General features: G+C 50.8%; 13 protein-coding genes across 13 annotated transcripts; 8 read left to right on the top strand and 5 right to left on the bottom strand.

Moving 5' to 3' along the window:
• The first annotated feature begins 1,851 nt into the window (after positions 1–1,851).
• On the top strand, positions 1,852–5,622 carry BU24DRAFT_266658 (kinase-like protein). The gene is made up of 2 exons (XM_033522551.1): positions 1,852–4,626; positions 4,679–5,622. The coding sequence occupies exons 1-2, from the start codon at positions 2,071–2,073 to the stop codon at positions 5,381–5,383; spliced, it is 3,261 nt and encodes a 1,086-aa protein (XP_033380273.1). The 5' UTR covers positions 1,852–2,070; the 3' UTR covers positions 5,384–5,622.
• Positions 5,623–6,934: 1,312 nt separating this feature from the next.
• On the top strand, positions 6,935–8,070 carry BU24DRAFT_412479 (uncharacterized protein; the record flags this gene model as incomplete). The annotated part of the gene is made up of 2 exons (XM_033526111.1): positions 6,935–7,954; positions 8,023–8,070. 2 exons carry the CDS (start codon positions 6,935–6,937, stop codon positions 8,068–8,070), a joined length of 1,068 nt encoding a protein of 355 aa, XP_033380272.1.
• A 70-nt stretch (positions 8,071–8,140) lies between these two features.
• On the bottom strand, positions 8,141–8,722 carry BU24DRAFT_266654 (uncharacterized protein). The gene has a single exon (XM_033522550.1). It carries the CDS (start codon positions 8,543–8,545, stop codon positions 8,210–8,212), a length of 336 nt encoding a protein of 111 aa, XP_033380271.1. The 5' UTR covers positions 8,546–8,722; the 3' UTR covers positions 8,141–8,209.
• Positions 8,723–9,096: 374 nt separating this feature from the next.
• BU24DRAFT_266648 (uncharacterized protein) lies at positions 9,097–9,637 on the top strand. Its single transcript, XM_033522549.1, has 3 exons — positions 9,097–9,327; positions 9,409–9,432; positions 9,511–9,637. The coding sequence occupies exons 1-3, from the start codon at positions 9,178–9,180 to the stop codon at positions 9,550–9,552; spliced, it is 216 nt and encodes a 71-aa protein (XP_033380270.1). The 5' UTR covers positions 9,097–9,177; the 3' UTR covers positions 9,553–9,637.
• Positions 9,638–9,793: 156 nt separating this feature from the next.
• BU24DRAFT_425758 (RabGAP/TBC) lies at positions 9,794–12,271 on the bottom strand. Its single transcript, XM_033528818.1, has 6 exons — positions 12,192–12,271; positions 12,112–12,127; positions 12,027–12,036; positions 11,849–11,959; positions 10,442–11,798; positions 9,794–10,370 (listed from the first exon to the last, which is right to left on the bottom strand). The coding sequence occupies exons 1-6, from the start codon at positions 12,213–12,215 to the stop codon at positions 10,101–10,103; spliced, it is 1,788 nt and encodes a 595-aa protein (XP_033380269.1). The 5' UTR covers positions 12,216–12,271; the 3' UTR covers positions 9,794–10,100.
• A 369-nt stretch (positions 12,272–12,640) lies between these two features.
• On the top strand, positions 12,641–13,376 carry BU24DRAFT_412477 (uncharacterized protein; the record flags this gene model as incomplete). The annotated part of the gene is made up of 3 exons (XM_033526110.1): positions 12,641–12,684; positions 12,775–13,086; positions 13,238–13,376. The coding sequence occupies 3 exons, from the start codon at positions 12,641–12,643 to the stop codon at positions 13,374–13,376; spliced, it is 495 nt and encodes a 164-aa protein (XP_033380268.1).
• A 743-nt stretch (positions 13,377–14,119) lies between these two features.
• Positions 14,120–15,869, top strand: BU24DRAFT_425757 (RNA-binding domain-containing protein). Its single transcript, XM_033528817.1, has 3 exons — positions 14,120–14,160; positions 14,208–14,371; positions 14,425–15,869. The coding sequence occupies exons 1-3, from the start codon at positions 14,124–14,126 to the stop codon at positions 15,589–15,591; spliced, it is 1,368 nt and encodes a 455-aa protein (XP_033380267.1). The 5' UTR covers positions 14,120–14,123; the 3' UTR covers positions 15,592–15,869.
• Positions 15,870–16,464: 595 nt separating this feature from the next.
• BU24DRAFT_266530 (DWNN-domain-containing protein) lies at positions 16,465–18,796 on the top strand. The gene is made up of 2 exons (XM_033522547.1): positions 16,465–17,094; positions 17,188–18,796. Exons 1-2 carry the CDS (start codon positions 16,559–16,561, stop codon positions 18,665–18,667), a joined length of 2,016 nt encoding a protein of 671 aa, XP_033380266.1. The 5' UTR covers positions 16,465–16,558; the 3' UTR covers positions 18,668–18,796.
• BU24DRAFT_266561 (uncharacterized protein) lies at positions 18,770–19,385 on the top strand. Its single transcript, XM_033522548.1, has one exon. The coding sequence runs from the start codon at positions 18,926–18,928 to the stop codon at positions 19,271–19,273; it is 348 nt and encodes a 115-aa protein (XP_033380265.1). The 5' UTR covers positions 18,770–18,925; the 3' UTR covers positions 19,274–19,385.
• An 863-nt stretch (positions 19,386–20,248) lies between these two features.
• BU24DRAFT_317765 (HET-domain-containing protein) lies at positions 20,249–21,085 on the bottom strand (the record flags this gene model as incomplete). Its single annotated transcript, XM_033522896.1, has 1 exon — positions 20,249–21,085. A coding segment is annotated over one exon (837 nt), but the record flags the coding sequence as incomplete, so codon positions are not given.
• A 631-nt stretch (positions 21,086–21,716) lies between these two features.
• On the bottom strand, positions 21,717–22,578 carry BU24DRAFT_353168 (uncharacterized protein; the record flags this gene model as incomplete). The annotated part of the gene is made up of 2 exons (XM_033523768.1): positions 21,717–22,174; positions 22,233–22,578. The coding sequence occupies 2 exons, from the start codon at positions 22,576–22,578 to the stop codon at positions 21,717–21,719; spliced, it is 804 nt and encodes a 267-aa protein (XP_033380263.1).
• Positions 22,579–23,572: 994 nt separating this feature from the next.
• BU24DRAFT_353391 (uncharacterized protein) lies at positions 23,573–24,536 on the bottom strand (the record flags this gene model as incomplete). Its single annotated transcript, XM_033523776.1, has 2 exons — positions 23,573–24,340; positions 24,396–24,536. The coding sequence occupies 2 exons, from the start codon at positions 24,534–24,536 to the stop codon at positions 23,573–23,575; spliced, it is 909 nt and encodes a 302-aa protein (XP_033380262.1).
• A 1,489-nt stretch (positions 24,537–26,025) lies between these two features.
• Positions 26,026–27,086, top strand: BU24DRAFT_495030 (uncharacterized protein; the record flags this gene model as incomplete). The annotated part of the gene is made up of 1 exon (XM_033534100.1): positions 26,026–27,086. Exon 1 carries the CDS (start codon positions 26,094–26,096, stop codon positions 27,084–27,086), a length of 993 nt encoding a protein of 330 aa, XP_033380261.1. The 5' UTR covers positions 26,026–26,093.
• Positions 27,087–27,180: the final 94 nt, after the last annotated feature.

The raw sequence follows: 27,180 nt of genomic DNA, 5'->3' as shown, positions 1-27,180 counted from the left end.
AAAAGAAATAGCCCCATGGAGCTATTGTTTGAAGTCAGCTGCAAGACAGATAGACTACGAGTAGATAGTTACGGACGGGGTATCGGGAGACAGGACGGAATACAACGAACGAACTCTGTACACCGCCATGAGACTGACGCCGCTTCAAGAGAATTCCTAGGTTACAAGTAGTTCCCCAAGGGCGGTGTGCTTCTCCTGCGTTGAGTAGGGAGAGGATGAGTGGAAGAGAATGGCCATTAATTATCGTCACCATGGGTGTCTACACAGTATCCACGGAAAACGTCCGAGGTGGAAACGGCGGCAAGCGGCAGCGGCAGGGGTAAACTGTAGACTGTGTTCTCGTGTATGTAGCCGTGACGCCAGCCCCAACGGCGACGTGCAGCATGCAGTGCGAGTACGTCTACCTAGAGTCTGGGGATCGAATACACAACTATTCCAATACCGAACCTATTTTGTGGCCGACAAATACGATGTGTGCCCACAAGTATGAAATGTAGTTAATTAGGTATCATTATGGTAATTGTTTATTAGCGACTACAATGTCTGGTCGTGATGGTGATGGATTGAGTATGGTGGCGGCCTCATGATGGTGAATTCAAGGTTTGCACAGGCCAAAGTCTACTCAACCAGAAACTAACCTGCCATGGACAAAGTCTGTGTCTCTCGTCTCCATCCCATCGTCCGCCTCCTCTTTCATCCACATCCACGTCCACGTCTTCATCCACGTTCATATCCACATCCTCATCCTGATCCTCGTCCTCCACTACCCCTACCCCTAGTAGTCTCCTAGCCTTCCATCCAAGAACGCGACGCCCAGTCCCTGTCCTGTCCAGTCCCTGTCCTGTCCAGTCCAATTGCTCGTCCCATCCCCGTCCGATCGTTGTGCCATCCCTCAAAGGGTCCTGCCATCGCCCTCTTCCTCTTTTTCTTCTCTTCTCTTTCCCTTTTCCCTCTATCTACTATCTTCTATCAGTCTATCAGTCTATCAATCCAGCCAGCCATCAATTGCATCACCATCCGTCACTAGGTTGGACCCTTCTTATTGATTCGAAACTTTGAGACGTCACAGTCAGACGGAGAAACAAACCCAGACCCAAACTTATTTATTTTAATAAGTGACCCTGGTTTGGTTTGGTTTTTTGTCTGTAACACCTGGGTGCTATCTGTATTGTATCATCGTACAGTATTTGTCTTGACCTGCCTGGTCTTTTTCCGTGTGGTTGGTCGGGCGTGTTGTTTACCTTCTACCGGATCCGCACTGGCGCCGCGCACACACGGACGCACACACACACACGCATTCCTTCCTTCCTTCGCCCCTTCCCGCCAGAACCTTCGCCCGCCCCGACTCTCTCTCCACAGACCAGACACGCCCAATACACGTCGCCAGTCGCCAGCCACACCCACGAACCCGCGAAACCCACAACACCAACAAATCACTCTCGGCCACGCCTACCTACCTACACTCTCAACGTCAACTTCCCCTCTTCTATACCCACTACAACAACCACTACTCCTACTATCGTCACCATCACCGAGGAACAGCAACACATCGTACCCATCCGCGCCGCGCCGCATCGACACTTGCTCACCAACACCACCAACTGCTCCCTACTACTGCCTTCCATCACCATCGGAACTCCGTGTTTCCCGCGTCAGCATCATCTCCCATTCCCGCATCGCCCTGCACTTGGATGGAGTCACTCGCGGCGCTGTCGCTCATAGCTCGCTGAGGTGGAGCTCTGGTGAGACGTGAAGCATCGCGATACGCCCATCGCTGGTGAGGCACTCAACAATAACAATAACAACTGTTGCTGTCATCCACATTCCACAAGAACATTCCTACCGCAGTCGTGCCCTCACGCAACCGCACTGCAATCAACATCCCGCTACAGACGCGCTCCCTCATTATCCTCCACACTCGTCTGCCTACCCAGGTCTGTTTCTACAATATTCGGACACGTCTTCCACCATCTCTCTCTAGGAACACCATCACGCTACACCCATCATAGGGAAAACCTATCACCACAACTACAAATCACAATCAGCATCACTGCATCCAGTAAACAAACAATGGACTTCGCCTACTCGCCGCACCGCGAAGGCGGCACCATGCATCTGGCCTCGCCTACGCATCCCCACTACCGCATGGAAGGCTTCTCGTCGATTGAACAGCTTCGGCAATCTCTGTCTCGTTCGCCCTCGAGACCTTCGCGATTCCGACTGCGCAACACCGACTCACCTGGTTCGCCAATCTCGCCACTGGCCCTCGCGCGCGCGTTCTCACCCAAGGCCCTAAAGCACAACACAAACAACCACAACAACAACACCGCCTCGCCATTCGCCGAGTCACCGCTCGCAGCACAGTCACCCGCCGCAACCACAACAGTAAAGAAGCGATTTACCCTTCGACGCTCGGCCCCATTCCGCTCCTCGCCCCGCAACCGCACAACCTCGAAATCACCGCGACGCGCCTTGGCTGATTCTGCCGACCACGGCAACACGACTCCCTTCACCACGCGCGCCGCGGTGGGCGAGGAAAACGCAATGCCGCGACGGTCGAGTGCCGAGATTTTGGAGCAGGCAGCAACCGAGCAAAAGGCCGCCATGCGGTTCGAAATGAACGACCAGCCCATCGACTTCAAACTTGCGCGATCGCGCCACGACACCAACGCGCCTGGTGCCAACTGCCTGCTTCCGCCCAAGTCGAGCCCGTTGAAGCGCAGCGACGGAGTCATGAACTTGGACGCCGCCAGCACTAACAGTCCAGTACCGAAGAGGAGGAGTTTGCACGGCGCGAGTGCCTTCGGTAACACCGATTTCGACATCTTCGATCCTTCCACCACCCCCCGGACATCGCTGGACGAGCCGAACCGATCGCTTGATAACGAGCCCAGTAACAGCTTCTCATTCTCGTCGCCGATCGGCAAGACCTCGTCCCCGCTGCGCAAGACTGCATCGCTCCGAAAGTCGACACTTTCGCAACGTCACGGCGCAGGTGCAGCGCGACCAAAGCCTGCATACGACGGAGAGTTCATGCTTCCTGGCCCGGCCGCATCAAAGACTAGGCAGAGGATGTCTCTGGACAGCTCGATCGGTTCCAACTTCAGTGCCGGCGCGCAGACTCCCTTCAGGCGCTCGGTCAACCTCGAATCTTCGCGCCCCATGCCACATCAGCCCTTCTCGAGAAGCCTGAGTGGCCAGCCTCATCCTCTATCGAACGCTCTCACTCCGTCATCGTCCAATTCAGACATGAGCTCACCTGCTCGGGGATTCGCACCTGTACCTCCGCCTGCCCCAAGGCACCACGCCTTCTCTCGTTCTCTCCCAATCGGAGCCACTCGCCCACATCTACCAGAGGGCCCTCATGGAGAGACATTCGAGACGCCGATGGCGTACAAGATGGCCCGGCCCGATCCTAGTGCGTTCATGTCGACAGGTCTTCTCTCCAAGAAGAACCGCAACGTTGAGGAGCTGGAGGGAAGCGTCCTTGGTGGATATGTCATGCCCGACACGCCCTCCAAGCGGAATTCCTTCCCTCCTGTGACTGCTTCACCCACCGTTGATAGGATCGATCGTACTCGAGCAATCAACTTCGGGAAATCCACGCAGCACCGCCCCGAGTTTGGCACTCCTAGTACACCCTTCGGCTTCCACGTCCCCCAGACTTCCACAGAATCATTCGGAAAGGGAGTGGGTATCTTTGGAAGCTTCGGCAGCAACCACCAGCGACGCAGCAGCTTTGCTAGCATTGACGGGGACGATGTTAACAACTCTCCCTCGGCAAACCGTATGGCGGACAGCCAATCTAGTGCAGACGACATGCCACCCACCCCCACCAAAGGACATGACGGATCTGGCCGACGCTCCAAGGAGAGCAGCTTGCGACGTAAGACATTCCGCCAGCGGACCTCGATCGGTACAGACACCTTCCTTGCCCCCGAGACCGAGACTTCGACACCCGTCATTGATATCCCGGGAGCATTCGAGTCACTGAATGGTTCTCGCAAGGGGGCTATCTCCCCCCACACCCCGAACGAGACCTCGTTCATGCCACCCGATCCAAGCAAGCTTTCCATCTCTGGGAATCGCCGCGGATCGCTTCCCTTTAATGCCAGCACTAACAGCAATCTATCCTTCCCTCCGGCCACACCTACCACCCCACGTGATCATACCAACTACTTCGCTAACGGCCAGCCAAACGTTGCTCCAATGGTAGGCCTGACACAGAATGATGTTGATCAGTCTTTGGCCGAGCGATTCCAGAGCATCACCCTCTGTGGCAGTGGCGAATTCTCAAAGGTCTACCGAGTCGAAAAACCAGTTGGACGAGGATTGTCCCTGTTGTCGCCGCCAACAAGCCGTGTTTGGGCAGTCAAGAAGTCGAAGAAGCCGTACACTGGCAACCTCGACCGGGAGAAGAAGATGCGCGAGGTCCACATCCTCCGCGCACTCAGTGGCCACGACCACATTCTCTCTCTCTCCGACTCTTGGGAATTCCAGAATCACCTCTACATCCAGACAGAATTCTGCGAGAATGGCAACCTGAAAGACTTCTTGGCCTCGGCAGGATATAAGAGCCGACTTGACGACTTCCGTATTTGGAAGATACTACTGGAGTTGTCACTTGTAAGTATCTGTCCTCTAACCCAGCACTATTCAATGGCTAACATTCACTCAGGGCGTCAATTATATCCACAGCAACGGATACATTCACTTGGACCTGAAGCCTGCCAATGTCTTCATTGACTTCCATGGATCTTTGAAGATTGGCGATTTCGGACTGGCCAGCACGTGGCCTGCTGCTCGTCACATCGATGGTGAAGGTGACCGCCACTACCTTGCACCTGAGGCGTTGCAGGGCCGTTACGACAAGCCTGGCGATGTCTACGCACTCGGAACGATCATGTGCGAGATCGCGGCCAACATTGTCCTTCCCGAGAACGGAAGCTCTTGGATGCGTCTCCGAAGCGGCGACTTCTCTGAGCTCCCCAGCCTCGTGTGGAGCTCCGAGAGCAGCCTGAACCGCGACGAGAACGGTGAGCCCATCGATGCTGAGAATGCACTGGGATCTTCGGATCTCGCTTGCGTCTCAACACCGGACGAGAACTCTCTCCAATTCATCACCGGTCCGTCTGCAGGACTCGACAAGGCCCCCGCCTTCATGATCGAGCCAGGCCATCCCGACTCCCTCGACCGAATTGCACAGGCCATGATGGACCCCGAACCCGACCGACGCCCCACCATGGAAGATGTCTACCGTTGCTTCGGCTGCCAATGGGTCGAGCAACGCACCCGTGCTGGTGCTACGATCTACGAGGGCAACTGGGGTCCTTCTGACGATGTCTTGCACCACGATTTGGCAGATGCCATGGATACCAGCTGAACGTTTTAGTTGGAATCTGACCCATTTTCGTCATCTTGTTCGGATCTAAGCATCCCTTTCGGCACAGCACGTTTCGGTTTTGCAATACACAAGGAGGACCTCGGTTCGATTTTGGATTATGCATCAGTCGATCAATCCACACAGCTTCGGGTGCCAAGTTGGCTGTCACTTTTCGGAGATACCACAACATGAGTCTGATATACTCGTGTAAGCGATTGTTGTTTTTAGCGAGCGATACCTTTTTTGTACTTTGTGGCAATGTTTTTTAGGCGTATGATTTGGCGTCACCGGTGTTTCCTAAGGATCAAAGAGAAAAGGCTACCCTCCACTTCCATCGACTCGAGAGACGACAGGGCCTGGTCAACGCGACTGGACTTCTGGGTCGCTCTCTTGCCGATTATGTTTTACGGCCGGTCCCTCGTTGGGGATCTTTTTTCGTTTCCCTGATGATTCCTTCATTTCTGGTGCGCACACAGCATGGGGTCAACAACAAACCAACCGGGCATCTTTAGCATTTTTCGTCCCCGTCTATATGATTCAACTCCTGGTCCGCTGGAAGCAACGCGGAGGAGTGGGGATTGGCGTCTTTGTTTTCTTGCTTTATTTCACTTTCCCCCATCTTCATGTATGTCTCTCGTGGTGGGGAGGGAGGAAAGACCGAAACGTCTCTCTCCTCACTACGGGCGACTCTTTTATGACTTTGTACGATCAATTGCATCTTGCTTCAAGGATAAGGTTGAGATAGGAGGCTAGCCGTGACCTTTAGGGTCATGGCCTTGTACCATTCCCTGGCCTAGTTGAAGCAAGCAGGGGAAGAAGCAAAGGCAGATTATGAATAAGATATCATGACATGTCATCCATCCGTTCTCAAGATGTGTTTTGTTGTTCGTGTCCACTGCTATTACTGACTGTCGTTACACTCTATCTAGTTTTCCTTTCTTGACACCTGCCTACCTCTTCTCCGAGTTACCTCCACTCCACTCTACACAACCAACTTTGATGTTCCCTCCCGCCCCTCCCTCCCCACTACGCTACCAACTACCAACTACCAACTACCAACTACCAACGACCATCTACCACCCATCTACCACCTACCTAGCTGTTTTATTCCCGGAAACTATCCCGCACTTCGCGACGAATTACCCCGAACTCGACGTTTTGGCAGTTATCCGAACCATTGCTCTCTTCTCCCCTCCCGTGGCCTCTCCTCCCTTACTTGTACCTTGCGCAAATCCGATCGCATTGATTCGGAGGGGCAACATGAGGGGCGGAGGAGCTCCCCTCTGTTTTCCCCTCTCTCCCTCTACCTCCCCCGCTACTTACTTTCCTGGTCGGTTGGTTGGTCACGGAATTGCCGCCATATGCCGGGAACGAAGATCGTTTCTTCGAGAAGAGTGCAGTAGTGTAGACCCTGTTCCTGTAGTGTAGGTACTTAAAGCTTGTGGTACTCGTACCTTTTGTTTTCCCCTTAGTGTTTACTTGACCTCGAGCTTCATCTGTTCCCCTTCGTCATACCATACCATACAAACCCTCAAAAGTGACATACCAACCATGACCTCCACCACCACCTCACCCACCTCACGACCACAACCCCCCCGCCGCCCCCCCTTCTCCACCCTCCCGCTCGACCCCTCCGGCCCCGCCAGCAACGCCTGGGGCCTCTACGGCCCCTCCGACGAGCTCGGCGCCCTCAACATCCTCACGCCCGCCGTCGTCCTCTCCGCCGCACAATCCACCATCCTAACCGGCCACCGCGTCTCCCTCGACTGGCCGCTCAATCTCCCCTCCCACCCGTCCTTCGACCGCCCGTCCTTCCAATGGCAACTCACGAACCGCACGCATCCCGACGGCACCAAGCGCACCGTCAACGACGACTCCATGACGTTCAACACGCAGAGCAGCTCCCAGTGGGACGGGTTCCGGCATTACGGGTACCAGAAGGCTGGGCTGTACTACGGGGGCCGGACGCAGGGGGACGTCGAGTCGTCTGAAGTCATAGGGATCGACAAGATTGCGAAAGCGGGGGGGATTGCGGCGAGGGGTGTGATTCTAGATTACCCTCGTTGGAGGGCGGCGAGGGGGCAGGGGAAGGTGGACGCGTTGGCTGCTGTTGCGATTACGGCGGGGGAGTTGAAGGCGATGGTGAGGGACGCGGGGGTCGAGACGAGGGAGGGCGATGTGTTGTTGTTGCGTACCGGGTTCACGGAGGCGTATTTGGGGTTGGATGGGGCGGGGAGGGAGGCGTTGGGGGCGAAGAGGCCGGCGGAGTTTATGGGGGTGGAGTCCACGAGGGAGGTCGCGGAGTGGATTTGGGAGAGCGGGTTTGTGGCGGTTGCGGGGGACGCGCCGTCGTTTGAGATGAGTCCGTTGGTAGGGGGGCATAATGAGGTTGGGGGGATATGGAAGGGGGAGAGTTGGGAGGAGGAGATGCAGGGGGGTGGGTTGTTGCATCAGTGGTTGCTTGGGGGGTGGGGGGTTATGATTGGGGAGATGTGGGATCTTGAGGGGCTTTGTGAGAAGGCGGTTGAGTTGGGGAGGAATACGTGCTTTTTGTCGAGTGTGCCGTTGAAGGTGAGTTTGATATCTGCTCGTTTGGGCGTTCTGAGTGAATGTGAAAGGCTAATCGATGTGCGGTATAGGTACCCGGCGGCGTCGCGAGCCCTCCAAATGCCGTTGCATTCTTCTAAACTACAAGGACAGATAAACAACAGGCCAAGCATTCAAAGCATCCTTACGCGTACGAACTTCCTTGCTACATGTTCCCCTCGTTGGTGATGGGTGGATGAATTGGCGGAATGAGACTTTTCTTCATGAACGTATATGACCTCAGTCCCTCGTCTCCCCAACCGTTGGCCATGTTTCACAATATAAACCCCCCAGGAGCCCAGGGATGGATGGGAGGGGGGAGAAATCGATGTATATAAAAATCAAGACATACCAAGTCCTCCATATTGAGCACAAGCGAATCCTTCTCGAATTCTTCCATGCCGGGGACGGGCGATCTTGGGTGCTATTTATATGTGCATTCCTGATAGTACGGGGTAGGGGATTAATATATGCAGCGTCAGTGTGGTGGAGGATATAAAGTTCAGGTTTTAGCCGGAAATAAAGGGAGGAATAACACCGAGGACAAGGACGAGGACGACGTCGATGGCAGTACATAATAGTCGAATGAGAGACAAGAAAACAACCAATTGATCGTCTCTCATGAGAAACATTCTAATCAAACAGCTCATTACTGCCATATTAAGTCCTGTATACACCTCTACCTCTCCTGATCCTTCATTCCTACGTAACTAGGTACCCACCAACCAATTCGTACAGTGCAAGGTCTCGTACCACAATCACACATACACACACACATGATCTAATTGTACTCCGTTCCCTCTTCTACAGAGTAATGTCTCGCCTCTCGTCTTGCCGATTGTCTTGCCCTCGTCCCTCGGCACTCTAAAGATTCCCACATGGAGTAATCTATCATAGTGGTGTTTGGTTACACGGAAGGGATGGGACTGCTCGAGAGGATTGTGCTAAGCTGCGGTTGATTGATTGATCTATTGATAGGTAGTGGATGAATGTAGGTAGGTGGTATAGTGATGAACTGTAGTGTGCGTAGTAAGTGTACGTAGTACCGCAAATGAAAAAAACATGGCACATATATATATAAAACCGTCCAACCCCGGATTCACATTTCCATCTCCCACACACCCGCACACCTCTTGACGAGCATCAAACGTCATCTCCGAAGCCAAAACCAAAACTTCAACAAGACATTACAGAAACAAGCGACCACGATGTTCAAAGCCGTCCTCCCCATCATCCTCTCCCTCGCCCTCCTCTCCCTCGCAACACCACTGCCTTCTACCGAGAAACCAGAGACCGCGCGCCTGTGCACTAAGATCTGCGGCGGCGAGGATCTGACGTGTGCTGCTGATGGGGATTGGGTATGTATATTCCATTTCCCGTTAAACCTTAGCCATTGCCTGCAGAAAGTGAAGAGAGTTGGCTGACATCGTATGAAATAGTACCCGTATAACTTTGAAGGAAGTGTAAGTTTGCTATGCCGTTTTCTCATATGTTTTCGGCTTCGCGGTCGGTGGTGAAATGTGCTGATGTGTGGGGTGTAGCGCTGCTATGCTTGCTGTAAGGACGTTGAGAAGGATTGGTGAGATTTAGATTGATGAAGTCTGGCATGGAGGATGGACGAGGATTGTGAAGAGGGATTGGGCGTTATGTGGTATGGGCTGAGGTGGTGTCAGTGGTGCAAAAGGATGAAAGATAGGAGGATGGGAGGGAGTGAGGTTTTGATATTGAAAGGTTGGTGGTGGTTGGGTTAAAAGCTGTGACTGGACTGTCAATGGTGTGGGGAACAGAACAAAAGATCAGATCGTGTGGTGCAAATGAGAAACTTTCTTCTACATTCGCTCATGGGATGGATTGTGATGTCTTTTTTCTTCATTTTTGATGACGTGAAAGCGTCAAGGCGTTGCAATTGACATACAAAAAATACCTAAAGAAAGCGTGAAGACGACAGACTGAACGCCGAAGTGAACGGCATGCAATCAATCTCCCGCGTACGCAACCAGGAACCCCATACCAGTTTCCAACAATGCATGCATTAAGTAAAACTCTTTCGTCAAAAAGAAAATCATTCCGGTATATGGCAGGCAGACAGACAGACAACAGGATAAAATGGAACCACGAGGCAAGCTGGTGTCTACGAATTCGGTCCCATACCGACGCCGAAGCCTCCGCCCTTTGAGCCCGTGTTCTTCAGGTGAGCACTGCTCCCCCTGAATAGACTTTGCCAGATGAAAGCTTCGCTCAGCAGTAGTTCGATGTCTTTCTCGGTCCACTGCCGTGTTGGCAGGGCTTGCAGGAACATCATGATCTCCTGGAAGTCCATCTTGCGGAGTTGGTCAGACCATTTCACGAGGAAAGCGGCGCAGACGTAGAGGTGGAACGAGGAGAATCCGTCGTCTTCGGCCTGAATGGTAGTGTTAGTGGTACTCATCATTTATAGGAGCAGCGTTTGACGACTGAGTAAGTGCGACGTACCAGATATGTATCCCACATGCGTATCGTGTTCTTCACTGAAATCTCACGCATAAGCAAGCAGTTCATCCACCGGAAACTGAACTGAATGAACTCGACGCCTTCGTTCTGCAGGTGCTTGGCAAGACTTGCGTCGATCCTGGTCGTCAGATCCCGCAGACTGGCGACCTGCCTCTGGATGCCCGGCTGCTGGGAGATGTAGTTATCCTGAATGCCGTCCAGCAGCTTCGTCAGGCACCAGAACGAATCGGCTTCGACAGCATCCAACACTTGCTTGGGGAGCTGTCCCGGGTCCATTCCAAACTCAATGTCCGGATCCGAGATGTACGATCCGAGGAAGACTTGCCAGAAGGGCGTGACGAGGTCGTTTATTCCCTGCACATACCCAGAAGCGGGATGCCGTATTGCCCAGACGTAGAGTATCCTCTCCAGCGAACGTTGTGTGGCTTCGTAACTGTAGAGCTCTAGATGTGGATTCGTCCGCGGAACGTCGATGCTGATCTGGTGCCATATGGCCTCATCGAGACCTCTGCCTCGCCCACGGTTCGTCGAAGGATAGGATGATGTGCCGGCCATACCTGCAGCAACTGCACCTGAACTTCCAGACGTGCCCCGTTCGAAGGCTTGCCGAACCCCCTCGAGGTATTCTTTTCTCTTCCTCTCTAACGTTGCTACACGCCGCTCGCTGCTGGTAGGTAAATACCCAAGCAGCACCTGCCATGTCATGGCACGTACTTCCGAAGGTATGCCAGACCAGGCAGAGTCTCGTAGCTCGGGCAGCGATATCGTACTCGCTTGCAATATCCGTTTGAACTTATTGATCCGCGATATTCGAGCAGAGTGCTCTTCCATCTCCTTTGATGTCGCGCTAGGGGGTAGCGAGGGATGTGATATAAGATGCAAAGAATTTGCAGGGTCTCGAAGTATCTCCTGGTACTGCGGCCGTAGTATCTTGCCTTCGGACTTCTTCGCCGTGGGGTAGTTTGGGACGCCCCGTTCCTCTGCGATATCACCACTGTCGATGGCCCGCCACGCTGTAGATCCTAACGACCCATTCCTACTTCCTGTCCCTCTGCTGTGCTCTTTGTCCCTCGGTGGCTCCTTTCGTCGCCCTTTCCTCCGCATGGAAGCTATACTCGGTAGGCCGAATTCGTCCTCGTCGTCCTCGAACAGCATGTCACCTCCCTCCCCCTCGTCATCTTCCCAGGCCTCATTGGTGTCGCGTAGAAAAGCAGTGTAGCTCTTCCGAATTGGTGGCGAGGTGGCCGAGTTTCCGGAGCGAGTTGGTGCCGCACTCGACTCGCGGCTGTGGGTGGCGGAAGGAGGGGTTCGAGGTCGCGAATTCGTCCCAGAGACGGAGCTTGATAAGTTAGCCAGAAGAGCCATGAATACAGCCCGGAAGAATCGTACAGAGAGTCGAAATTAAGCAAATCCGCGTGGGAGTAGGAAGCTCCTACGATTTTCTTGTTCTCGTAGGGCTTTGATGTGTTCGAACTAGTACGCCAGAAAGGAGATGCAGACCTGGGAGGCATTGTGAACAAAGGTCTCAAGAGTAGTTATAAACCATCAAATCCTTGGGGATACGTACGAGGAGCGATCTATAGTTGCACGCAAGGGTCAGTCAGTTAGCTGGGTGGCTTGCTATGACGATTGCGCGAGGAATTGCTACGGACCGACCTGCACCATTTCCTGGGTTCCAAGATTAGCTCCCCCACGAATTCATTTGAACAGAACATCGCATAATATAACATACCTGCTGCGTCTTCTTGGAGGCCATTGTTTGCTAGGAGAACGAGTGGTGAGCCCCGCTACTCCAACACTCGATTGAGTTCCTGGTCAAGCAACTGACTTGGCTTCGGCGGTGGTGGAGCCAAGGGGCCGAAAACGCGCTAGTCGTCTTTCTCCTCCTCTCTCCTCTTCAACCTTCAACCTCAGGTTCTACCCTAAGCTACGAACCCATCTTTTTCACCTTTTCTCACCATTCCCCCGGTCATTTCTTCTTCACCCACTGCTTCATCTCACTACGACCATCTGCCTCTAGCGCTTTCCTCACGTCGCCCTTACACTTGGATTTCTGCCAGTCGCGCAACAACTTGCTCCATCAACGGGATCGCGCGTGAAGTGACTGGCACCACAGAGAGCGCTCTATCTAACCCATTTGACACCTTAATATTCTCGTATCTAAAATAGACAACTTACACAATGACGGAACCAGAGGAACTCGATGAGGATCTCTTCGCCGATCTGTATGTACAATGACGCGACTTGCCTGCTCTATTCGCTCTGGCGCAAGGTCTTTCCCCTGCTTTGCGACAAACTACTTACAATTAATTCAGTTATGAAGGCGACGATACTCCAGCGAAGCCTGCGCAACCTGCACAGCCAGCACCAGCTGCAAAACCCCAGGAGCCCGAGCCGGTGCAGCCCGAACCAGTCAATGCTCCCACACAACAGCCCGTAGCGCAGGAAGTAAATGTAGCAGATAGCCGTGGTTGGGAACAACCGAATGCGGCTGGTAATCATGGTGATGCGAACATGGGAAACGGAGCTTGGAATGGCAACGGTGCCGGCAATGGCAATCAGTCATTCGACCAGGCAGCCGGTGACCAGGACGATAACTATGGTCCCATCAATGTGAAGGAAGACGGGTAAGTTTAGAACATTTGCGTTTCACTATCGTTTTCTACATTTCCATCATGCATACTCTATCGGTAAAGTATCGCGCGATTATTAGCACGTAGCCCTCTCTCGATGTCACACGACCATTCGAGCCGACAACATAGCTTGAATCGTGTCAAGGATTGTTCATGTCGGTGTCAAAATAGCTGTCACGAGGCGGAAGACTTGGATTGGAAGTGCTGTAGCACATTATCAGCGATATGGCTGGCCAGCAAGCTCTGGAGCGGGCTCAAGTCGACATTCGGGATTCATACCTTGAGTGGGAGAAATATCATTTATATATGATCGGCGAGGCAAAGCGCTCCCAATACATACAGCCGGCGATTGTGGTTGCGAAGGAGCATACAAATTGTTAGCCGACATCTCTATACTCGTCATATCCAACCAAACGCCTGACGCGAAAGGATCTTGCGACTGGCCGTCTATCTATGGCAGCGCATCATGTCGATATATACCTAGCTAGGTACTTGATAGCGCGTACCAACACGCAAGCAGAGGATAGTCCAAAAGGTGAGGGTCTTCGATGTATCCATCGGATCCTCTCCTTCAATCCGTAGCAAAAACACAGACGATTCAACCGAACTACTGTGCCTTTGCGTTGGGCTGCTTGCAGCGAGTGCTGGACCAGCTGCACCCGACCGTATTTGGAGTATGCAAGGCGAATCAACATTCAAACCCTGGACCACTCGTCCAACAATTTCTCCGATAGCCCTGTATATCACTGCAAAGATGTACGGAGTAATGAACGACCCTTATACACACCCACAAACACGACTCAGAACATATGTCCATTGTTCACGACACACAAAATCCTTCTTTCGACTCCGCTGGACGAGCATAAATTTCCGTTAGAGGGCTACCAATGTGCTTTTATTGTCGCGATGTCTACTGACACTTTTCTGCTGCATAGCAGTCTGGGGCAGTCTACCGCCTCTGCTGCTTTCGAGACGTCGCACTTCAGAATGGAATTAATAAATTGTGGTATGACTAACAATTTTGTAGGAAAATGTTCATTGGTGGATTGAACTGGGAAACAACAGAACGTATGTATGACTCCACGAGCCATCGATCATTGACTCACCATGTTCAGAATCTCTGAAGGACTACTTCTCGCAGTTTGGCGAAGTGAGCGAGTGCACAGTCATGCGTGATAGCGCTACAGGACGTTCACGTGGATTCGGTTTCCTTACCTTCAAAGACCCGAAGTGTGTCAATATCGTCATGGTCAAAGAGCACTATCTTGATGGCAAAATCGTAAGTGAAGATTGCTATGCTTTGCAATCTAGTCAATTCCTAACATCCTCAAGATCGACCCCAAGCGCGCTATCCCCCGTGAGGAACAAGAAAGGACAAGCAAGATCTTCGTTGGCGGTGTCAGTCAAGAGGCTACCGAGGAAGACTTCAAGAACTTCTTCAAACAATTTGGTCGAGTTGTTGACGCTACATTGATGATGGACAAAGACACTGGCCGACCACGTGGATTCGGGTTCGTCACTTTCGATGGCGACGCAGCCGTTGACGCAACATTGTCTGGACCGTTGCAGATCCTTGGAAAGCCGATCGAAGTGAAGCGCGCTCAGCCTCGTGGCAACATGCGTGATGGTGACGATGACAAGAAGTTCGGAGGGCGAGGTGGGAAGTTTGGCAACCGAAACGATAATTCCGGCGGCTTTGACAACCAACAAGGCCAAAATCAACAAGGAGGAGGCGGTGGTGGAAATAATGGGATGACTCCTGCAATGATGGCTCAGTACTGGCAGCGTATGCAACAGTACTTCCAGCAGATGCAGCATCAGCTTGCCTCACAGGGTGGAGGCATGCCGAACGCTATGGGAGGTATGGGAGGCCAAATGAATCCCCAGATGATGCAGCAAATGCAGAACAATATGATGGCAGGCATGAATCGACCAGATGGCAGCCCCAACCCAGCACAAATGGGGGGAATGGGAGGAATGAACCAGATGAACCCGCAGATGATGCAGCAGATGCAGATGCAACAGCAACAGCAACAGCAGCAGCAGCAACAGCAGCAACAGGGTGGTGGTGGATTTGGAAATCAGAACGCAGCCATGATGGCAGGGGCTAATCGCCCTGCGTATACTGCCACGGACCAACTTGCTTTTGAGCAACAGAAGTATGAGCAGCAGCAGCAAAGACGCATCCAACAGCAAGGTGGATATGGTGGACAGGGTGGGCCTACGGCGTGGGAGGGCATGTACGACGATATTCCACAGCCTTCAATTCCTTCCGGTCCTGCTGGCGGCGGTAACCGTGGCAATTTTGGTGGTGGTAGGGGAGGCGGCCCTCACGGCCGTGGCCGACAAGGCTCCTCCCAACCACCCAACGGTCCAAGCAGTGCTCCTGCTAACGCACCTACGGGACCTAAGAATGCTGGTAAACCAGGAGCCAACTATCGTGGTGGTGGTAGAAATGCCAACTATCGCCACAACCCATATGGCGGGGGCAGAGGCTAGTAGGCCAGTCACATGAACGGTGAACGCATGCTGGAAATCCAGCGAATGTGACAAGGTGTCAACAAGCCTGGCTTGTGAAGCAATTTCGGTATGCCAATCTCGCCAACGACACATCTATTCCTGGTTCTACGTATTGCTTTGGTGTCGGCAACCGCAATGACTGTTATTTCGGGAGGACATGGTAATATGGTTATAGTTCATTCAGAAGGAGTTTGACAGGTCCTGTACAATAAGAAATAATTGCAAAACGTTTCAAATGATATCGAGCAGTCTCAATTACTAGATATAATAACCTGGTATGAAAGATACATCAGATAGTAGCCGTGAGAATTGAATGAGTTGGTGCATAGTACGAATATGTATGAAAGACGTCAAGCTTCGTAGACCATGGTTAAAAATATAGTGATAATCAACAATGTGAAGCGTGAACTGTGAATGTGACAATGGAGTGAAGGATCTATCACGTGACTAGATGACAAAGCCGGTGGCGCTGACTCAAGCTTTTGCTGGGACTTAAGTAAGTGGCTTTGTCCTCCTTTCTCCCGCAACCTCTCCTCTTCCACTTCTTCACCCCACGACAACCTCATCAGCTACACTGGCGTACAAGTTATCGCCATCGGCCTGAACTCTATCTGATACGGCACGGATACATATTGAGCAGGAGCACGCAGTCTTTACGATCTGGAGCGACGGCCTGGACCATATACTCTTGCGGCTCGTTCACCAAAGGTTTCCTCTCAGCTCCGCTGCGACGCTGGACGCCCAGCATACTTAGCTAGCATAGCAATAGACTTGTTGCGCAGCTTCTCTGCCACGTCGTCCACTGCATATTTCCTGAATTTCCAATCTTTATCTCTCAAACGCAGACTGCTGTCGCTCTGAGTGACTACCTCTGCGAGAGTGCCACCTAACTCCGCTTTCACTAGCCGAAGAACATCCTCCGACTAGCCGAAGACCACCGGCCATCATGTCATCCTCAGTGTTCTACAAGTTCAAGAACTCTCGCGAGCCCGAGCGCATCGTTTTCGATGGTACAGGCATATCTGTATTCGAGCTGAAGCGTGAGATCATCACGGCATCCGGCCTAGGCGATGGATCTGACTTTGACCTCCACCTCTACCCCGAAGATCAACCAACCACCGAGTACGATGACGATACGACGATTATCTCTCGATCCAGCACTGTTATCGCTGTCCGCCGACCTGCCGCCCGAGGCCATGGTCGAGCAGCTCGCTACGTCTCTGGACGCGCACCAGTACGAGCTATCAAGAAGGCCGAGCCTGCAAAGACTACCACAGCGCCAACAACCACCGGAGGTGCAATGACTGAGCAAGATGCTGAGGCTGCTTTCCTTGCAGAATCCGCACAAGTTTGGGACCAACAAAAGGAGTCTTTGTCGCACGCAAGGCCTATTTTCCACAAGAAGAAACCCGTTAATGTTCCGAGTCACGATCCTCCACCAGGTTACGTTTGCTATCGTTGCCAAAAGAAGGGTCATTGGATGTAAGTACTTTCTAAGAAGTTGGGCATGATGCTATGGCACCACGCTTCTACTTCCTGTGAAACCTGAATTCGAGCGATGCTAACAATGACCAGCCAACTCTGCCCTACGAACGACGATCCTGATTTCAAACCAGCTGCCCGAGCCAAACGTACAACTGGTATTCCTCGGTCTTTCCTGAAGACGGTCGAAAAGCCAGCGGATGGCGATTTGGAGGATGCCCGGGGTGTCATGTTGAATGCGGACGGAGAATACGTTCAAGTTTTGACTGATACAAGGACTTGGGAGAAGTTTCAAGAGAAGGCAAATGCATCAAAAGCACAAGCTGCGACTGCCGAGGCTGCAAACAAGGAGTTGAGGGAGCGAGGGTTGGAGTGCCCGATTGACAAGCGGATGTTTGTCGACCCGGTGAAGACCCCTTGCTGTGGTAAGACATATTGTCATGATTGCATTGAGAATGCACTAGCGGACGGAGATTTGGTTTGTCCGAACTGTTCTACGGAGGGAGTCCTTATTGATGATCTTGCCACCGACGAGGAAACAGTAGAGAAGATGCGGGCATATGAAGCCGAAAAGGCGAAGGAGAAACTGGAGAAGGAGCAGCAATCGAAGGAAGAAGCAAAGCAGGCAGCACAACCCACTTCTCCCCCTGGAAATGATGAAACCGTTTCTGTCCCTACCCCTACTGATGCTAAGGTAAAGGCTAGTGAAGCCAACAAGTCTGATTTGCCAAAGTCGCCTAAACCAGAAAACAGTAGCGTCGCTTCTGATGCAAATGTCAAATCTCCTCACACAGGTGCAAATGATCCCGCTGCCTCCGCTCCAACACCAGGGGCTGAGGGAGCTGGTTCCGATACTGACACTTCTACAACATCTAAGAAGCGCAAACAGGCGCCGACCGACATCATAGCACCAACAGCCCCAAAGGCCATGCGCATACAGAAAGAACAGGAAACCCGTCAACAGGATGACCAGTCCTCGGCACTCGAGAAGGATTTCCTAGAGTCAATGGAAGCCCTCAAAAACATGCCGAAGAACATGCCAATGCCCAACATGTCGATGAGCATGGGTGGCCCTATGAATCCAATGATGGGTATGATGAATCCTGCCAACATGAATGGTATGAATGTGAACAACATGAACATGAACAATATGGGCAATATGAACCCCATGGGAAATATGAATGGTTTTGGTAATATGAACGGGATGAATGGCAACTGGAATGGTGGCTACAACAATTTCCAAAACCAAAACATGTATGGCAACATGGGCTTCCAGAACAACAATATGAATGGTGGATATGACAATATGGGGTATGGCAACATGAACGGCATGCAAGGGAATATGCAAGGAAATATGCAAGGCTATGGCGGTTGGAACAACAATCAAGGCTATGGAAACATGGGCTTCGGCAATCAAAATCAATACCAGAATGGAAACTTTCCGAATCAACAGCGGAATATGTTCTCGGAGCAGCCAAACCAACAGGATGCATATGAACGGAAACCATTGAACCCGCATCGCGCACAGAACAAAAATCGAAAGCAGCGTGCCCCGGATTTCCACTATGTCTAGCAAGACAGCCTCGAAAATGGGGAATTGCTCCTCGAATCTGGAGCAACCGTCAATCCTCGGACCTCACACCTCGACGCACCATTCACACCAATACCAACTTCAGCAACCTCGACATCAACCTTTTCCCTTGTTACATACCGGTTCTACAACATTACGACTTTATCATTATATTTACCAGGCTCAATATTCTTCATCAGGAGTCTCTTTGGAGGAAATCACAAACATCAATTTCACATATGCATCAACACTGAATGCTTCATGGACAGCGTGGCGTACGGAGTTTCAAACAATAGCCCAACAATCATGAAAGGGCCCACGGGATTAAAAAAAGATATTAAACATGTTCATTGGGGCGATTTGGCCTGGCTTTGTCTTCTCTTTCTTTTTGGTATGCCAACAACGCGGGTTGTGTGGCCTTCTTTGTCTTCACGCGGGTCCTTGAGATGCGACTTGAGTATCAGCTTAGTACTTGAAAGTCTCTATCTTCACATCCTCATATTCCCTTGCTCCAGATTGTGGCTCGTCCAGAAAAGACAAGCTTTGCCTTGCAAGTATTTCGAGGGATGGGGTCAGAGTTTTGCTGGCTATCCCACCATTACAAAATAACTACAGAAAATGGAGTCTTCGATTTCAAATTGTCTTCTTTTGAACTGCTTTCGTGATTTTGCATCATCTTAGATCAGTATAGTTAATCCAATCAATTACACGATACCTTCATGAGTGCCAGTGCGCCTTTGTTTTTGATGCGTGACAGCAGTGTAGTTCTTCGATAATCATTGATTTTGAGGGACAACTGCTTTGATGAGATTGTCATACGACTTTAATTGAAAGCCATCCGATCTAGGGCACGAGTCTAAATACATCGTCAACATCCAATAGGAAATCCATCTGTTGGTGACGTTCTTGAAGTTCGGAGAAGTGTTTACCCCCCCTTTCCGTTAGATCACAGGAGAGTAAAGCAGTGCCAACAATGAGGTAATTGTCCGATCCGCGTCCGCCGGTTTCTAGCCTGCGCAAAATCACTGACTGATCTACACCCTGTAAACGACATACCAGGTCTCCCACACAAACATCCGCGGGACAGATCCCCAAAGCCCCAATTTTGGAATAGCCCCTTGAGACTCTATGCTGGAAAAGGCGATATTTCGAAGTACCCGGCAGAAACGGGTAGCTTTGGGACTCTTGATAGGTATCCAGGGCTTCTTCATATATCGCGTTCAACCTAAACCTTGCAGAATCCGATGATACATACGTATCCAGGTTCAAATGTTTTATCTTTCCCAAGGCGGCCGGGTCCAAATCTTCCACATTGATGATGAACTTGTCGTTTTCTTTGCTCACGCGGCCGTGGATATCACTATAATTCTCATACACGCTTCCAGCCCACGCGTCTACTGCACTGCATGTGGATATAATTTCCTCAGGCGGCGGGCCAAGACAGATAACAACGCTCGAAATGACGGCTGATAGCGTAATGGAAGCGCTCCGCGGCCTATCCGCTAGTTCTGAGGAAGGCTTTACAGGGCCTGGGCATCCCAACTGCGGATCTAGCGAATCTGACGCTGGAGTGTTATCCAGCTGAAGTAAACGCTTGATTAATGAGCCAATTCTTGCCATATTCCATGCATCGTATCGGGGTTGCCGGCTTATGAACGTCACAGTATCCTTCCAAACCTCGTAGGTGGTTTTAGAGTAATCTATGGGAAACCTGTGACAGTCGCTGGCGAGTCCAACAAAACCATATATCTTGTCTCGAGGGTCTTTGCATTTCGAGCTTCTATATGCCTTCAAGAGAAATAAGAGAGTTTGATTGTGTTCGTACTTCAATCGAAGGTGGCGGTCAAACTTATGCGGCTTGTTTGTGCGGCTAACAAGTTCATCCAAATTGGTAATGAAGTCTTTCCAACGTAACCTTTCCGAATCAAAGCATACTTCGATGTTTCGTGCTTTGAAGATCTCTTGTACAATCCATACACGCTCCCAATAAGGATGATGAGAAAGTAATCTATACCGTTCTTCTTCGTCCATATCGAGCGATGGCGATTGAATTCCAAGGAACACCAGTACCTTAACCGCCCTGGCATATATATGTGCCATGATGCGGATCTGCCGATTGCGCTCCGGGATGTCCTGTTGATTGATACATATCGCGTCGGCCCAGATAGGAATACCCCCCTTACGCCGTCGCAAACTTTTGAGAGCGTCGAAGAGGTTGAACCCGACTTGGACCTTTTGGCCGTCAACGTAGATGTCATACTTCGTGGATTCGTCACCCCATGTGTATGACAGGGCATTGTATTTGGGGCGTTGGCCGAACTCAACATGAACAAGTCGGCAGCGTATCGGTTCACTGTGCTTCTTGAAGTTCTCAAAATACAACACTCGAATTGTGTCTGCCGAGGGATTCAGCGGCTGATAGCTGTAATTTGCTAGAACATCACTTAGTTTTGAATGTCTGTCTTAAGCAGAAAGCTGACCCTGCTGCTTACACATAACCATGGTGCAGGATTTTACGACCGAAGCAAAACTGCACTTGATATAGGAAGAACAGGACTGTGCCCCGAGGTGGAAAATATATTTCTGTTGTTTCGAGGCTGAGCTCCCAGGTGGGCGCGGGGAAATGTCTGCCTGCAGCAGTAGAACAGCCACAATGTTGATGAAGGCGTGGATGCATGTAAGCACCCTTGGCAAGCGACCAATCATCAGCACGCTCGATACATCAATCATTTGAGCTTAGAAAGCGCCACTGGCGCTCACGACATCTCCATTCGACGACGGCTTGCGCTGGTAGTATAACTTCACGACAGGCCAGTCTCGAAGGGAATGAGGACGCCTCTATAACCGCCCAATACATATTTATCTATCAGCTCCTCTGATTATATAGTTATCTGTCTCTGATAATAGGAATCGGGCTTAAGAAAAACATGATACTGAGGCATGCGAAAGACTTCACTTTATACGAACGTATATTTACCAACAAATACCATAGAAGTGCGGCGCACTGAAGAAAGATCGTGCAAACACTCATATGCGTAAACAAACAATAACGCTAAATCCTTGCCTGGGCCTCACCCGCATCGCCCAACGCATACAGATCCTTAGGGTACCCATCGATGTCGCAGCTGGCGAACCTCCACCATCCCTGATGCCACCACGCGCTATATCTGATCAGCGCCCAGCGAATCGGATACGGCATCGGAGGCCAGCTTTCCCAAAGCCTCTCCTCGTACGTCCTGTCGAAGTTGAGGAACACGAATGCGAACACTTCTGCGTAGCCTGCCTTGGTAAGGGTCTGCCTGCCCCATGTCTTGAAGACCGCGGTTGCATTTGGAAAGGAGCCCATGCGGGAGAGACTGGCGATGGTGGAGATCTCGGAGTGGAAATGGTGGTCCAGTGGTGCTTCGAAAGTCTTCATGATTTCGAGGAGTTTGGCTGATGAGAAGTCTGATGGCGAGGAAAGAGTGGTGAGATATTCGTTGAAGGCGACCAAACCGGGAAGCATTGCCTCTGGAATGAGGGTATTAGATTAATGCACGCGCAACTCTGTCTACGCATTCAAACCTACCATGTTCGTGATGTGTGTCTCCCCAAACCTCCTTATCTTCCTTTCCGAGCATCTCGACGATCCCCGGAAACAGATTCGCCTCTTCATCATCGTGGTGCGACTTCACCAGCTTAAACCACGCGAGACAGTACCCGATGAAATCGGCATAGTCCTCGGGCTTCACGTGGGGCGCTTGCAGATATATTGAATTGTACCCTCTCAGAACGGAATTATGTATTAATGCCATGTGAGATGCACCCTTAGTGAACGTATCGTCTGCTTTAGTTGTGTACATTGGTGTTTGTACCATTTTGAGTGGGCCATCTGCCCACGGCCTTTGAGGCGATGTTCCTTGCGATGAGGCCATGATTGGACTTTGCTTGTATTGGAGATAGGCGAATGCGAAAATGGCAGCAAATATTGACAGAAACACTGTCGATTTAGGAACTGACATTTCTGGAAATGCGAATTGAATAAAGCAGGCAGAGGAATGCGACTGCGTTCTAATAAGCAATCTGTGATTGGGTGATGGCGTGATGTCAACGTAGGCGGGCAAGCGTGGCGTGACATTTTGCGGAAACTCTAGAGAGCCGCAGCCTGGAACTATCATCGCTGAGAACAACACAACGGTGTCCTCATGGCGAAGCCATTTGGTAGACGATGTAGATATCTCACTGTGGAGCACATATAATCTAGTTGCTCCTCTTTGGCGGTGCACTTGGTACGAGCATGACCAGATGTGGTTAGTTGCAAATCCGATTACCGCATTCGGAACGAGCTGGGAGTGTGATAAATGCTTTGAACGCTCTACCACAGAACCACTGTCAAACGTGTTCTCAGAGACAGTCAAGCTTCTTTGACATGCTAGGCCTGCGCCGGCTAGAGTAAAGTGTGCCGAAGTCCAGGCTGTAAGGCTGAAACAACGTTGCATGAACCTGGTACACAGATTTTGACAGCTGACGCACGATGAAACTCACCTTATCCCCCACGCGACTTTTCGAGACCTTCCAGGCGGCCAGAACGTGAAAATGGTATTGGATTGGCAGAGTTGATATCAAATATAATGTAAAATGCAGGTGGAGCTGCATACTCTGAAGGCGAGCCATGGAAACCAAGTCCAAGGACGATGCGACAACATATAATGAATAAAAATAATGAAATGGACCACCAATAGCCAAGGTATCTTTGTAGTTTTGTGCCGTGCCAATTGAATGCGTGCACAATATTATTATCTCACCCAAAACTCAAGCCTGGAAAAACTTGTTGCCTGCTTGTAACCCCGCGCGGAAACGATTCTTCCGCTCTCGCAACCTTGCCTATAGCGAACGTCCTTTCGTAGCCCACTAGATCATGCCTGGTCATCAGGCCAATGACATACCGAAAGTTGTGATCGCGGCCACCACTAAAACATCCACGTAACGTCCACTGGCGGATCGCATACTGGAGCCCTCCCCCAATGAGCCTTGGGCGTTGCCTTGCCCATTGCCGATTTCACCATTAGGGTTTGCCGTACCGGGATCGCCGATCTGACCTCCTCCGTTGCGCTCTGTCGTCTCAATAGCGATATCTTGGAATGGTTGACCTGGTGGGTTGTTGACACTCTCTACCAGCTCGCCGAAACCGATCATCGGGTTGTTCAATCGATCACAGTTCATGCGACCTCCATTTGCGTTGAGTGGTCCTGGCGGGGGCTTTGTGAGAAGTTGATCCGCGCCCGGGAATTGTGGTATGCTATTAGTGACGCTGATCGGGAGATTGAAGATACTGTAATGGTCGCTCCCATTGAGTCGAAAGTTCTGATGAATTGTGATGTTGTAATCGCCACGTGCCGTCGAACCATCCTGGTCCTGTCCGTCGCCAACAAGGCAATCCGGCCATTCGAAGTTGATGTGTTTAACGGTCTGTCCTAGCTCCTGGTCCATGATGTTCGCCAATGGCGGTGTTGTTGTGGTGATGTTAGATATTGTGAAATTCTTCTGCTGCGAAATGCTCGTCAAGAACATGGTGAAATTGAAGACTTGTGTGAGCGGGTCCGATATATCCTTTGGTGGCACGGGAAGTTTGCCATCTCCAGAGACGTCGATTGCTATATGGAGGAAATCACCGCCCATCGGTGTATTTGGTTGAGGCTGGAAGACATGAGCTAAGGACGGCTTGTGGAAACATTCAAAAAGCAAAGCTCACCGCTAGGATTATTCCGAGACCTGGTGTAAATATGCGACCATTGACAATATTGAAGCCATTCGTGTTAGGATTATTGTTGTTGTTGTTTCCTCCACCACCTTGCCGTCGCTCTAGATGTGAGCTGGAATAAGCTCCGATCATCTGTCCACATGCATCCCTCCATAACAGCCCCGACCCCAAGAGCAATAAATGCGATAGCGATGATAACCTGATCATTGCTCAACAGCAATACCGCATTATTCTCACGTTGGTGAGTTAGAGTCGAATGAATTGTACAAGAAAGGAAAATGAGTGTTGGGTAATAAGAAGAAAGAGGATGGAGGGAATCAAGGCAGAAAAGATACAGAGCATGCAATTTGCCTGCAATGGGCTTCGTATCCGCCTAAGCACGCCGGCATGATTGCCATGGCGCATGAACAGGTGTGGGAGGTCGAAGAACGTAGCCGAAGCGGGAGAAAGATGCCGTCAACCGTCAATGACTTGCTTGGCTTCGCGTGAGAGGATGGCAGTCTTGCTGAGACGCGGGGCGTGTTGAAATGAGGGCAAGGGGTGAATCCAGGATTGAGGTCGTTGATATACCGTCCCTACCCCGATATGGAATAGTGCACCGTTCATACCGTCCGCTTAACACCTTCGTCATTTTAACATTACGATCTTGAACTCTTCATCCCGGAAATTGGTTCCGAGCTATCCTTACTTTGCAACTAACTGGGTAATCGGGGATCTAGATCTCGAGTAGCTTAATCGGGCAGCAAAGCCCATGTTTGTATCATAACAATGAGATTGGTCGAGATGGTGGCCCTACAACCCTAATAGTAATACCGCAGGCACATCATGCACTTCCATAGTAATATTCGTAGCTACTTGATTAACTCATTTGGCAGACTCTTTGTGCATCGGTTTCCCTGACTTCCTGCTCTTACCATTTGAACTGCTGGAGGCAGTCCAGAGTTACCGAGAATCTATCATTGATCCTTTTATGGTGTAGCTCAAACTTCAGCCTACAACTGTGACTCAATCGAACACCCCTGGGCGCAATAGATTTACTGTATAAATGGGACTGAAATGGGACATAACGAGAGTCTATGCACTTTGAAAAACGAGAAACCTTTACTTGTGAAATGCAGGTTCTGTTGAGATAGTCTAAACGGCTGGCTACTGGGCAGGCCTAAATTCACCTGCGAATTGCTTGGCACTGGTCAAAACAACCTTCACTGAATAGGTATGTATAGTGTGGGTAACATGATAAGTTAAAAATGCTTCATGAGAGTTTAGCTCATCTACCTTTCCTATGTCAATCGTGCTCTGCCTGTATAAATTGCACACTGAATTCTAAATTGAAATCTGTAAGCACGACGAACTGACTGTATATTTAGGATCAACAGGGCTTCAATATACAGTGAGTTGGACATGTATTTGGGATGAGTTGGCCGTAAATATAGGGTGAAGTGATTGTTAAACTGCACCCTAGTGGTCAATGTCACTTCTGCCTTGGCGGTAAATTCGCCGTACATATGCAGTGAAGTGATTGTAAAAGTGTGGCAAATTGGCCGCAACACTGAATCTAAACTGGACTGTGCGTATAAGAGGGACTAAATGCATACATGACTGCATACTTAATTGCAGATTGGTCCACACTATTCCATTAATCACCTTCACCTCTACACAACTCGAAAATCCCCATATACGAACTTCGCAATGACGGATCCTGGAACGCGAATCGGACCCAACGATGGATTTGAGACTTGCAACATGTTTATGAAGCAAGTAATCGATGCATCGAATCAACTGAAACTCTCGTCGGCCTTGGGAATTCGGCAACGCAATCGTTACGATTTCGTGCTGAAAAATAGGACGTCAGACAAGTACTTTCCGAGGCTAGAATCGCGGAAAGAGAATGAATTCCTCAACCGAGTCTATTCTATCGATCGCTGTTGGTGGCTGCTGGTCCTCTCCACTGCCGCACACAAGAATATCACCAAAACGAAGAGGCCTATCTTGGAGGAGGTGATCCTGGCAATTACAGAGAGGAAGGATGACACAGAAATAATACACTCTGGGATTAGACGCATCGCAGAAAGCATGGGAATTTTTGAATTGGCCGAACACCCTGGTACTCCGCAGTCTAGTACTCAGCAGTCGAGCGATACATCGAATCCCTGGGACGAATACCCCAGTGTTGGAACCTGGCGAGTCTTTACAAATCCTGCTCCGGACCTAGAGGACTGCAGATTTGGGGGCATTATTCTTGAGAGTCTCGAAAGGATCGATAATACTTTTGAAGCAGTGACCCTACGCGCTCCTTTGTGGGTACTATCCGGCGAGCCTGTCCCCTGTTTTGTAAACCTGAGGATCTGCAAACGACATGTACAGAGCCTTGGAAATACACTCTTCAACACGGATATAGCATGGACGGGACACAGCTTTCGTGTTTTCCACGAAGATGGATTGATACAGACCGTGCCCTGTCCTCAAATCACTTTGACAGGTGTTTCAGACGAGGTTATCTTCGAAGTGTTTGGGCCACGAATACGTGAGGCAGTCATTGCATGCCCCATCCGACAAAGCGAACTAGGAAACGGAATATCCAGGACCGAGTGTGTTTCAATGACCTTTTCGAAAGACGAGGCCTCCATTGACTTGTCGTTGGACTTGGTGAAAGGCACAGATATCTTCATGAAGCGGAACTAATGTATGTTGTCACCGAAGAGGGTGCTATCACTAAAGATCACACCACCATGCCAACATCGCGACTATCAGAGGACCATTATCTCGAAGAGAATCA

The sequence above is a fragment of the Aaosphaeria arxii genome (genome assembly GCF_010015735.1).
Source record: "Aaosphaeria arxii CBS 175.79 unplaced genomic scaffold BU24scaffold_8, whole genome shotgun sequence".
Taxonomy (NCBI): Eukaryota; Fungi; Ascomycota; class Dothideomycetes; order Pleosporales; genus Aaosphaeria; species Aaosphaeria arxii.
The sequence above is the reverse complement of the archived record's forward strand: the minus strand, read 5'-3'. Positions and strand labels throughout refer to the sequence as shown.